This window comes from Erythrolamprus reginae, chromosome 2 (genome assembly GCF_031021105.1).
Source record: "Erythrolamprus reginae isolate rEryReg1 chromosome 2, rEryReg1.hap1, whole genome shotgun sequence".
Lineage (NCBI taxonomy): Eukaryota > Metazoa > Chordata > Lepidosauria > Squamata > Dipsadidae > Erythrolamprus > Erythrolamprus reginae.
In genome coordinates this window covers 225,044,431-225,057,396 of record NC_091951.1, presented here as the reverse complement: position 1 = coordinate 225,057,396, position 12,966 = coordinate 225,044,431, and the positions used below count along the sequence as shown (strand labels likewise).

At 41.6% G+C, this 12,966-nt stretch overlaps 1 protein-coding gene across 2 annotated transcripts in view; it reads left to right on the top strand.

Moving 5' to 3' along the window:
- EPHA1 (EPH receptor A1) overlaps positions 1–12,966 on the top strand; it is a 106,830-nt gene that overhangs the window by 47,845 nt on the left and 46,019 nt on the right. For both annotated transcript variants that reach the window (XM_070742044.1, XM_070742045.1), the window contains exon 3: positions 4,136–4,411. In XM_070742044.1, the coding sequence (XP_070598145.1) occupies positions 4,136–4,411 (276 nt within the window). The remainder of the gene's footprint in view (positions 1–4,135; positions 4,412–12,966) is intronic.

Below are 12,966 nucleotides of genomic sequence, written 5' to 3'. Positions count from 1 at the left end.
TTGAAAGGGTCCTTTTAGCGGCGCAGCAGCGAGGAGGCGAAGATTGGGGTTTCCCCTTTGCGTGGGCGGCGGGGAAGACCCAGGGAAGGGATAGCGGCGGTGGTTTGGATTAAGCGATCGTAATCCCCCAAAAGGATGAACTCCAGCATCGGAAGGCCGATGAACCGATGGCTATGAAATTAAGGCTTTTCTTTGAGAGAGAGAGAGAGAGTGGGGGATAGTCGTCGTCGGAGCGCTAAAGACCAGGGCAGAGAAAGCGCGAGCTGCATGCGGGAGAAGCGGAGGAGGAATCAGGCAAGCCGAATGGGAATCCCTCCCCTGCCCTCCCTCGCTCCATTCCCCGCCAGCAATTCCTCCGCAAACCCACCTCTACATCCTCGCTCTGCAAGTGCCGAGACAGGCGGACCACATTGCAAAGGGCTGCCTCTCCTGCTGCCGCTGCTATTGCTAATGCCCGGGGCTGTAAGCAAAACCCGGAACGGACTCACACAGAACAGGCTCCCATTCGGCTTGCCTGATTCCTCCTCCGCTTCTCCCGCATGCAGCTCGCGCTTTCTCTGCCCTGGTCTTTAGCGCTCCGACGACGACTATCCCCCACTCTCTCTCTCTCTCTCAAAGAAAAGCCTTAATTTCATAGCCATCGGTTCATTGGCCTTCCGAGGCTGGAGTTCGTCCTTTTGGGGGATTACGATCGCTTAATCCAAACCACCGCCGCTATCCCCCCCTCGCGCGATTCCTTGCACCTTCTTCCCAATGTTATATCTGCGGTTCAGCCTCCTTCCCCGTCGAGAAAGCGTGTGCAGCGGGGAAGACCCAGGGCTCCCCCCCCCGCAATACCCCCATGTTTCCCCGAAAGTAAGACATATGTCTTACTTTCGGGGTATGGCTTATATTAGCCAACCCCCCTGAAACCCCCCATATGTCTTACAATCGGGGGGGTCTTACTATCGGGGAAACACGGTATTAAGTTTAAATCTGTTGTGTGCTCTTGTGTTGTTGTGGTTGAAGCTGAAGTAGTCGCCGACAGGCAGGACATTGCAGCATATGATCTTGTGGGCAATACTTAGATCTTGTTTAAGGTGTTTTAGTTCTAAACTTTCTAGGCCCAGGATTGAAAGTCTAGTCTCGTAGGGTATTCTATTTCGAGTGGTGGAGTGAAGGGCTCTTCTGGTGAAGTATCCTTGGACATTTTCAAGGGTGAAAATGGCTGGGGAATTCTGGGAGTTGAAGTCCAGATATCTTCAAGTTGCCAAGGTTGGGAAACACTGGGCTAGAGAACCAGCAAAAATCAGTTTAAGCAGGATCCCGAAAGTAAAAAATGGGGAATTCCTGCATTGCAGACAGGCATCAGAGAAAACCAAAAGAAGGGGACTGAAGAAGGAGAGATGAAAGGCTAGGATTTGTACTCTGTTTGGAGATCCATTAAAAGTTAAAATAAGTATAACAGCATTTTATTTTGAGATACAGCTTCAGCCCCAGATACAGCTTATTGGGACAGATTTCTAATGAGCAAACACAATGAGCAAACCTGTTTCCCGAAAGGAAAGTGTTGCTTCTGTTTTTCTTCTGAAGCTTGGCCATTCCTTGCCTAACCAAGACTGCAGGAATTGACTTAAGCTGCATCTAGGAGCAAAGTACTGTAAATAAATTTTGTCAATGGGTTTTGCTTTCTTTGGAAGAAAATTCTAGAGCCTACAGCATGAGATAAAAATTACAAGTACCGTATGTTTTTCCTTCCCCTGTCTCGTTCAGCACCAGAAACTGCGGCTCAGTCAGAGAAACAATCTGTGCTGTCAAGTTCTGTTTATGTATTGTTTAATTATACTGAAGAAGACTGCAAAATGATTGTTCTCTGGATCTCTGGGAGTAAGCCTCACTAAAAACTCATTTGGACTGCCATCTAAATAAGTGGATATCTAATTGCACGGTGCAGATAACAATTTGAGGGGTCCTGGGTGCTTTCTGAGCTTGGTTGTTTTCTTGGAGATGTGCCCTTACCCAAATTAGGTAACATCATTAGTGCTAATAAGGAGTGAGGTTTGCTGGGAGACCAGATAACAATCTATTCACACTTCTGAGGAAGGGGGAAGAGGAATTGCACCATAAATGATTTTGCATAAAGTTGGAGGCTGGAGGAAGCTGCTGAGTTACTCAAGGAGCAAGTTCATGCTTTAAAATTCTCTGTGAGGTGACTGCAGTCTTACCCCTGAGATGAAATTGTCCTAAAACTGGTGAAACTACCTTCGGAATAGGCATGCAGAATAGCTGCTTTTTCAACTCTGCCCTTGCTAACGTTTGAGTAGGCATGCAATGGAGAGGTATTTGCAATAATTAGAATGGCAGGAAAAACAATTGCTCTCAACCTGCCTTCCACTGAGGACTTGTATACTGCAGGAATCAAAAAGAGGGCTGTGAAAATATTTACAGATCCTCCCATCCTGGACACAAACTGTTTCAACTCCTACCCTCAAAACCACACTGTTGAGTATTACACACCAGAAACAAGAATAGTTTTTTCCCCCAAGCGCCATCACTCTGCCAAACAAATAATTCCCTCAACACCGTCAAACTATTTCCTAAGTCTGCACTACTATTAATCTTCTCATCATTCCCATCACCCACCCACTAATGACTGTATGATTTTGTTGCTTGTATCCTTCCGATTTACATTGACCCGTTCCTAATATGATTTGATTGCTACATTTGATTTGTACATTGTTTATTATTGTTGTTGTGAGCCGCGCCGAGTCTTCAGAGAGGGGCGACATACAAATCGAATAAATTATTATTATTATTATTATTATTACCTGGATTATCATTAAGTGTTGTACCTTATGATTCTTGATTAACGTATCTTTTCTTTTGTGTACATGAGAGCAAATTCCTTGGCCAATAAAAAAAACACTTGGCCAATAAAAAAAATATATTCTGTTCTGTTCTGTCCCGTTCCATTCTGTTCCGTTCTATTCTATGTATGGATGCTCCTCTGTGTTTTGCAATTGACTTTTGAAAAGTGATTCAGATTAACTTCAGCCCTACCAAAGTGGTGTGGTGGATTTGAATGGCAAACAGGTCCTGGGATCTGTTCTATCCTAAGCAATGGAAATTGACCAGGGGACATCAACCAGTCCCTCTCTCTTAGCCTAACCTATTTGACAGGGTTCTTGTGGAGGAAAGAGAGAGAACAGAGCACTCTATACTAAGGTGACCAGATGTCCCGTTTGTAAAAAAAAAATTGGGGACTTTTAAAAAACGCTGCAGGACACAGGATAAATTGTTCAAAAGCGGGACTGTCCCACCAAAAGTGGGACATCTAGTCACCATACTCTATACAGTATGCCACCTTGAAAATGGAATATAAATTGAATAAATAATAGCATTAAGAATTGGAAATTTTTTTGGGTGGTGCCTCTGTGAAGATTGGAGACAGGATTGGTCCTTCGTGAGGTAGGAAGGGGCAAAAGAACAGCGTTCAATGTACAAGGCATGTTGAAATGACCACATCCCTGTTGCAGTCACTTCAGGAGGGCATTTTAGGTCAAGAAAATGGCAGAACCAGGTTGAATAGGCCCATCCCAGAGAGGCATTTGCTGATCAAAACAGACAGGTGCCCTTCATTGCAGCTGCTTTAATGAAAAGCAAACAAAAGAGAAACCTGATCTGCTGTCTAATGTGTTATTGAAATAAAAAAATAATATGAACATGAGCAAAAATGCATGCGACAACCAGATTTACGGCCTAAATTTTGGTGAGGCAGAGAAAAAGAAAGCAAAAGAAGGTAGGCGGATCCAGATTACGTGCAGGTGAGGACAAACACTGGAAGAGGCTTTTTTTTCCATGTGTGGCAGCTTATGAATATTTGTGTGTTTTTTTAAAAAAAAACATCTACAGATATCCACCCATCCATCTGCCCTGTAGGCAAAGGTTGGAATACCAATTTATCATTAAGGTTGGTCACACAACCTTAATAATAGTGAGCCAGATGTTTAAACTGGATTTGGCACTTTTATCCCCCTGGGTTAGTTTTTATTATTATTCTCATTGTCATGCCAACAGCAACATTGCAATGCTTCTTTGATAACCTGTCCAGAACCTCAGTTCAAGGTCTTCAATCTTCTCTTCTTCTCCTATGCAGTGGAGTGAGGTGCAGCAGATGATCAATGGGACTCCTGTATATATGTACCAGGATTGCAGCGTCCTCTCCGAAGGAGACACTGACCACTGGCTCCGCACAAACTGGATCTTCCGAGGAGAGGCCTCTTCTCGCATCTTTGTGGAGCTGAAATTCACCATTCGAGACTGCAAGAGTTTCAGAGGAGAAATGGTGAGCTGCAAAGAGACGTTCAACCTCTACTACATGGAGTCAGACCAAGATGTTGGAATCCAGTTCCGCCGTCTTCTCTTCACTAAAGTAAGCTTTGTTTGCTCGTTTCTCTGTTTATAATAATTAATAATAATAATTTATTAGATTTGTATGCCGCCCCTCTCCGTAGACTCGGGGCGGCTCATAACAAAATAGTGACAGTGTAACAATTCTAATATTAAAAACATTCTAAAACCCAACATTGGAACCATATGTCTACGGAGAGGGGCGGCATACAAATCTAATTAATAAATAAATAAAATATGTGTATATTGCCTGACTCCCAGTGACTTGTTGCACAAAGACAAGCCATATCACAATAAAGATAATGGCAAAAACAGACAACAATGAAAAGCACCCAGGTACTAGTCAGAAAGGGATTCAAGCACCCTTGCCAAAGGCAAGATAGATGACTTAGGGCCAGACTATCTTCAGGACTGCCTTCTGTCGCATAGCTCCCAGCGACCGATAAGGGCCCACAGGTTGGCCTTGTCCGGGTCCTGTCGGCTAGACAGTGTTGGTTGGTGGGGCCACAGGGAGGGCGTTCTCTGTGGTGGCGGCAGCTCTCTGGAGCCAGCTACCTCCTGAGCTCCCACCCTACTGGCCTTCCGGAAAGCCGTGAAGACCTGGCTCTGCCGGCAGGCCTGGAGCCATTGATCAATACGGTACCACCTAGATCCGGCCACAAAAAAGATATGAATGGTTATTTTACGGGTTTTGAACTGTTTTTAGATGCGGTATGCCACCCAGAGTCCGGAAGGAGTTGGGCAGCCTATGAATTAGATTAATACATAAATAAATAAATATAAAGGCCTAGGTGAATGGCCAGGTTTCCATCAGGATGGTGGAAGCCTCCAGAAATGCAATTCAAGAGGGTGTACTCCCAGGGTTCCAAAAAAATAGTGCCATTTAATTGAAGGAACCTGCAGCATGCCAACTCATTGGATCAAATCAGTCAGGCAGATACTATGAGAAATAGATGGCCCCTCAAGTAATTATCCCCTATATGCCATGTAGGGCTTTATAAATAACAACCCGCATCTTGAATTACACCCAGAAGCAAAATGGCAATGAATACAGTTTGTAAAACAGGGGTGTTACATGGGCATACTGAGGCACGCCCATTACTGCCTGTGTTGCTGGGTTCTGTAACAGTTCCAAATTGTCTTCAAGGGCAGATCCAAGTAAGCACATTATAGTAGTCAAACCAGAAAGAGACCAGAAGGGAGTGCCTATCTGAAGGGCTTTCCTCTCTAGAAAAGATCACATATGGTTGTGCAAGGCCTTCCTTGTCACAGCTACCACTTGCTCATGAAGCAGGACCTGTGAGCACAAGGAAGGCCACCATTGAAAGGCAAGTACTGCAGGAAAGTTAACAAGACAGACATTTTTCTTTTATACAGAATCTTCTGTGTATAATTTCATAAGCAGAAGAAAGGTCCAGAATGTCAACACTGGGGAAGAAGAAATAAGGATAGCAGTAAATGGCTTAAGAAAGAAAGCGGTGGAAGAAAATGAATGATGAACTAGAGAGGATATGGAAAACCAAGGTCAAAGTATTCCCTTGGTGGTAGGAGCACGTGAGGCTGTGACACCCTACACTAGGAGAGTGGTTACAACAGGTCCATGGAACAATGTTAAGAATTCTGTCCAGAAAACTGCAGTGCTGGGAAGAGCTAAGATCCTGCGCAGAACCCTCAAACTCTCAGTCTCTGGAAGAGGCCCTGAGATTGAGAAAAACACATATCATCCATAAAACTGAGAAGGGAAAACCAATGCCTATATTCATACCCAAAGTTATACATAGGAGCAGTGAAGGGCTACCAAAATTTTTACTACCACACTGTGGACGTGGCTTATTCAGGACACCCTGCATTTTCTTTCAACATCTTTCAGTGCAAATTGGGGTGGAGGTCCATTTTCACTACCCCACTGCGTCCCACCCCCCCCGGTCCGGGCAGCAGCACACCCCTGCATATGAGGCTGTGCAATTTTTTTTAAGTACAATGTACATGATCCTTAACAATGTTCTTCAATTCCTCATCACTGAACAAATACCTCAATTTCAGACTGACTTGGAGATTAGCCAGATTTCTTACATTCTTTCAGAATACAAAATTATTCAGAATTTTTTTTTTAATGGCAGAATGATCAGAAACTTGTAACAACCTGTTTACAATCATAGATACACGCACTGGTTTGTTCTTCAGACAGAGTAAGATGCACATAATTTAAAGTGAGAAAGAATATAGTTGACATGAACAATGACTTGGTTTAGAAACTGAGGTGCTATGCATTTCGATGATGGCCTGGTCGAAGATTTTCAGAGATTTTTACAAAGCCAAAAATGTGTTTTATAAAATAGTATAATTATACTATTATAATCAATTTATCTTTCTAGATAAGGGAAGTTTTATCCCAAATTAAAGTGTTCTACACTAGAAGCTGCATTCAGTACAAGTAATCTTTACTTACTGACTGCCTTGTTTAGCAACCTTTAGATCTTACAACAGTAAAAAGAAAAAAACATCAGCTTTTTGACCAATCTTCACATTTCTGACTGCTATAGTGTCCTGTCGTCGTATAATTGCCATCTGGGCAGTTTGCAAATGGCTTCCAACAAGCAGAATTAATGGAAAACATAGAAAATTGCAAGTCACAGTCATGTGACATCTTGTTTAATGACTACAGTCATTCAGGAGAAGTGGAAGTGACATCATAGGTCTGGAAAGACTTGTGGTTAGCTTCATTTTTTATATGTAGCTCTGCTTACCATAGAGGACAAAATTGTGGGCGAATTCCCTAATTATTGTGGAGGGAAAGGTAATAATTTCAAACAAATACGTCAACATAAAATATATATTCTCCACTGCATCTGGAAGGAGAGTCCAACATGGGTAATTCACCAATCTTATTGGTAGAGACTGAGTTAATTTAAATATTTAAATATGAGGTAGTCACCGCCCCTTAGCAGCCCCCAATACCTCAGTTTTAAAAACTCAGTCTAAGAGTAGAGACTGTTGATCCATTGAAAATGGATTATAGAGAATTTAGGCTTAAATTTGCCTTACACAATCTTATTAGTATTAGAATTTAATTTTTCTTGTTGGGTTTTATTGAGAATCACGTAAATGGCAATGACACTGAAGGTACATAAAATGAATGCAAAATCAATATTATAGCAAATAAATGGCTGTAATTAAAGGACTTCCTTTCAATTGATTGCTTAGACTCAAATTCATATTGAAAGAGAGGGCCTGTGTGTTTCTATTGGCTACCATTAACTGCCTTATGGAGCATGTTTATTTTTCAACATCTTATATGATTGAATGTAATTTTAGTTCAGTAAATAATACATTAACAAAGGAAAGAAAAAGTATTGATATATTGTCAGGGGGGAATTAGTATTAACCTACGAGCATCATACCAACAACTGAACTTTTAATGGAAAAAACCCCCATCAGATTCAGGAAATCCATGGAATCATACTTGGCTAGGTAACTTTCCTTTGTAAATTTAATTGTAAGTTAAGTTAAAAATTGTATTCACTAAAAATATTTTGTAAGAATTCAATTTATTTTTTTCTGTTGTTTTATTTTTTTCTGGAAATGATTTAAAATGCTTATATCTATATGTATTTATATAAATTGCTAATTTGCTTCTGTAGCTTAATACATTACCATTTATATAAATGAATTACCTTCAAAGTAACTCCACAAATACTATTAGAAAATTAAGTTAAATTTAATTGCTTTTTAATCTTTAATTGAACTTTCAACTTAAAAGAATATTTAGCCATTCGTAACCCTGCAATAAAAATTGTCTTATGTACATATAGTACTGATATACTGTACAATATATGTGTGTTATTAACATTTCCAGGATTTGATTAGGGAAAAACTGTCTAAAAAGACTCCCTTGGGGGAGCATAATGGGAAAAAATGGTTGAGGAATATTAGGTTACATGGAGGAAAAAAGGAAACATAACTTAATGTTTTCTGGTCCAATGTAGAGTTGCTTTCTGGTCCAATGTAGAGTTAGAGGTCATGTAGAGATTGTGTGCAGCAAACTGCCTACCTCAAGCAGGCCTCACATGCCTATATGATCTCACCCAGTTCACATTGCCACGTTGATGTAGGACACTATCCCTGGCTGGTACATGATCTCATCTAGGTTTATTCAACAAGATGTTCTCAAGGATTGGCAAGAAGAATTCACCAATAAAAATGCTGTGGCTCTTTGTTACTTTTCGCTGCTTGGAAAACAACATAAAAGTAATAAACACTGTGAAGGCAGTGAGACATCTTAGGATCCTGCAATGACTGGTCTCTAATTCTATCAGTGCAGGCATTTTAATCTTGACCATTTTAAAATGGGTGGGCGTCAACACCAGGAATTCCCCAGCCAGCATGCGGAATTGTGGGTGTTAAATCTACCCATCTTGAAGTTGACAACATTGAGAAATACTGCCCTAGTGAGTGGGATCCTGCCATTACTTTATATCCTGAGAGTCAAAGCTTGGGCTGGTGGGTCATCCACAAAAGTAGTATTCACTCGAATACGTACTGAGAGAAGAATGGACTTACATATATACAATTTGCATTCCTTCATCAAGAGTAAAATCTCTTATACATAAAAAATACAACAAGGATTTCTCTCTATGTGATCACTGATTCTTTAGCATTTCTTACACTGAAGAAACTCTATGAGACTCTTTCAGACTTCGGATGTGGTCATCAAGAGCCAGGGATCATCTTCCACCTCCACTGACCCCTTCAAACACCATCCAAAGAGGGACGAAAACAGTTATTTAAAAATATTCACATGGTCATTTCTGTCTGCATTGGAAGCAGAAGGGGCCCTTGATCTATCCCTTCTGTCTTAACTCTGCCATACAGTAATATCCATTTGAAAACAGTTTTAATATTTTGGCTTCTGCATGTTTGCATATGATGTCAGTTTGAATGACCCATTGGCATTATGTTCAGTCTTTTTAAATATAGTTCATGCGTCTTTGTATTCGGGTATAATATGATTAGCTGTAAATGAATAGGGGGGGTCACTCTACTGCACACATAATTGGCAGTGTGTCAGCATGTGATGAATTCTTGAACTGAACAGAGCAGGCAGGAATCCAAATTTGGCAACAGACTTCCATAGAATTGTTTAGCATTTTAATTTAATGTTTCAAAATAATGCACTAACTCAGCGTACAAACCTACTCAGACATTCTCCCCCCCCATACGCCCCATTGAAGATGTTGTGCAACTTTCTGCATAATTGAAGCAATGAATTTTAGTCTCGTTATATTAATGCTTTTATTAATCGAATGAATTAGATGCACAGCCTGAGGCCACACCCTACCCCAGGGCCTGTAAAACCCAGCTCCAAAATTTTATGTTTTAATGGGGCAGGCATTCAGAGCTGAGAATAATCATTTATTCTCCTTCCCTGCCATCTTTGTTCCTTTTTAGGTCAATAGATATTAGTTTAATAGTTTTTCATTGGTTGTAAGATGCCTGGAATCATCTCTAGGTGAGATGGGCAGTATATAAGTTTAATAAACAAATAAATAAAAAACATCGTAACAACATTTAATTTTAATCCAAGGGCATGGAATCAATAATTCATATTTTTGTCTTGATTTTGAAAGTTTCGCTCAAAAATATCAGTAGAAGCCACTTTCACGGAGCTATTGATATTGATATTATGTTGTTATTATCCTACTCATAAAAGAACATTTGCCATCTGAATTATTTTCAGATGGGAAAAGTACTAGAAGCGCCCTGCACTTTTGCTTACTTCTCTGTTCCGTTGGGTTTTTTTCCCAAACCAGCCACAACTAAAAAAAGGAAACAAGAGACCAAGAGCTTCCACAGCTGTCTTTCACTTTCCCATTCTTCATCAGCTTTCAGAAATGAGTTTGCTCACACCCTCTGCCCAGCTAATGGGTACTAGTACTTTATCAGAGCATTAGACTCTTGCCCAGACAAACCCCCTGTCAAAACAGTAGCCCTATGTTTAATTTTACTTGTTTTCATGGGATTAAATATTAAGCATTCTCAAGAGCCATTAGTCAGCTTCTCGAAAGGGAGTGTCTATGTTTATAGCCAGTGTTTTCCTGAACACTCGTTCTTGAGGGACAGTATTGCACATCTGTTGCAGGTCAATGCTAGGCAGCGTGGCCTCTGGATTTTGACCAATAAAGCCCAAGCATAACAAGTATGGTCAAATAACTCCTCTGGAGGTATCTTACTGATATTTTCTTCTAAATCTTTCCATCATTTAAATAGAAGTACAGCACTTGTCAGAACCTGCCAGCCAAGGCTGATGAGCAGTTTCGTTTATGTCCTTTCTTGATTTCTTCACAGGACACAGTATGATGTGGCCCATATCTATTCTTTGTTTATTAGTGACATTCTACATTTGTTTCTTTATTCAGTTTAATCCATTTTATTCTCTGATGTAAATTTTTCAAAACAATTTTTTTGGTATATATTTCTGATTACTAAACAGCTCTGTGATATAGTCAAAACAGAAAGACAATGGCTGAATGATTTTTTAAATTTATTTCTAGTATCTTTTGGTATTGCAAGAAAGCGTTCCTATAACTAATGCAAACTGCTTGGCTTATATATAACATAAATTGGTTATGAGCTTTCTCTGATTATGTCTGCTCTCTATGTCAAATGACTAATTTGATTTCAATACTGTTGTGCAACCTTTTAACATGCTGTAGTCTTAAGGGATTAATTTTACATTTTTTCTATTAGTCAGAGCTTTATTATTGAACATACAGTACTATACTTGGGTTTATACCCTAGCTTAGCCCAGGCTATCATGATGGATATCTTATGTCAAATTCTTTGTTTTCCAAATAGCTAAAAAAAATGTTGATTTAGCTGTTTTTGAATGTTTCTTTTACTGCTGAATATTTTGTTCGAACAATCAATTTATATCTGATTTCTGCTAAACTATTTAGCAAATTCAAATGACCATATATACTCGACTATAAGTCGCTCCGATTATAAGTTGAGGCACCTACTTTTGCCACAAAAACTTGGAAAAAATTATTGACTCCAGTATAAGTCAAGGGTGGAAATTGCAGTGGCTACTAGTAACTTATAAAAATGGAAAACAATAAAATTACATCAATTGAGGCATCGGTATATTAAATGTTTTAGAATATTCATTTCAAAGAAAACTAGTAAACTAGCTCTGTAAGTTTAAAAGAGGGTAAACAGGTATACTGTATGTCCCCCCAAGGTAGGTATAGGGAAAAAAATGCAAGTACTTACCAATGTTCCCTCTAATTTTTTTTCAGTGTGGGCAGAAAAGTATAGTGTCTGAGCGGCATTCCCTTTGGGACTGGGCGGCATAGATAGATAGATTAGATGGATGGATGGATGGATGGATGGATGGATGGATGGATGGATGGATGGATGGATGGATAGATAGATAGATAGATAGATAGATAGATAGATAGATAGATAGATAGATAGATAGATAGATAGATAGATAGATAGATAGATAGAACTCTTGAACCATTTTCAAACACAGGTGAGGGCTGGGGGGGGTTCCTCTGTTATTGTTTGGGTGCTTTTTACCATATGCTTTAAATCAAGAGTCACTTCTCTCTCTCTCTTTCGTTTCTCTCTCTTTCCTCTAATTCTCTGCCTCAATCATTTTCTCATTTCTCTTTTTTTCTTCCCTTTTTGCTCTCATTTCTCTCTCTCTCTCTTCCTTCCTCTCTTCTCTCTCTCTCTTGCTTTCTCTCTCTCTCCCTCTTTCTCCCCTCTCTTGCCCCCCTTCTCTCTCCCCCTCTTGCCCCCTCTTTCTCTCTCCACCCTCTTTCTCCCCTCTCTTGCCCTCTCTTTCTCTCTCCCCTCACTCTTGCCCCCTTTCTCTCTCCACCCTTTCTTTCTCCTCCCTCTTGCCCCCTCTTCCTCTCTCCACCCTCTTGCCCCCTCTTTCTCTCTCCACCCTCTTTCTCCCCTCTCTTGCCCCCCTTTCTCTCCCCCACTCTTGCCCCCTTTCTCTCTCCCCCTCTTGCCCCCTCTTTCTCTCTCCACCCTCTTCCTACCTGTTTAACAGTGGCTGGCTCCGTCTTGATGCGGGCTGCTGCCGTCTTGTACTGGGATTGGGTGGCGGAGGGGACCCGGCAGCGGCAGGCAGCCCCCAGCGCGGCAGCGGGAGACAAAGCGAAGCTTGTGCTTCGGCCACACCGGGGCCGAGTGGCCCGAGGCTGGGCCGTCACCCCTGGCTGCAGGGGGCAGCCCCAGGACGGCAGCGGGGTAGGAGGAGGCGGATTGGGTGGCGGAGGGGACATGGCACGCTTTTCAAATGTATCACTAACCCGGGCAGCTGGCTTCACCTACTCGTCCCCCGCTGCTGCGCTGGGGCTGCCCCCTGCAGCCGGGGGTGACGGGCCCAGCCTCGGCCCACTCTGCCCCGGTGTGGCCGAAGCACAAACTTTGCTTCCTCTCCTGCCACCGCGCTGGGGGCTGCCTGCCGCCGCCGGGTCCCCTCCACCACCCAATCCCAGTACAAGATTTCCCTGGGCGCGCTTTTCAAATGCATCACTTACCCGGGCAGCCGGCTTT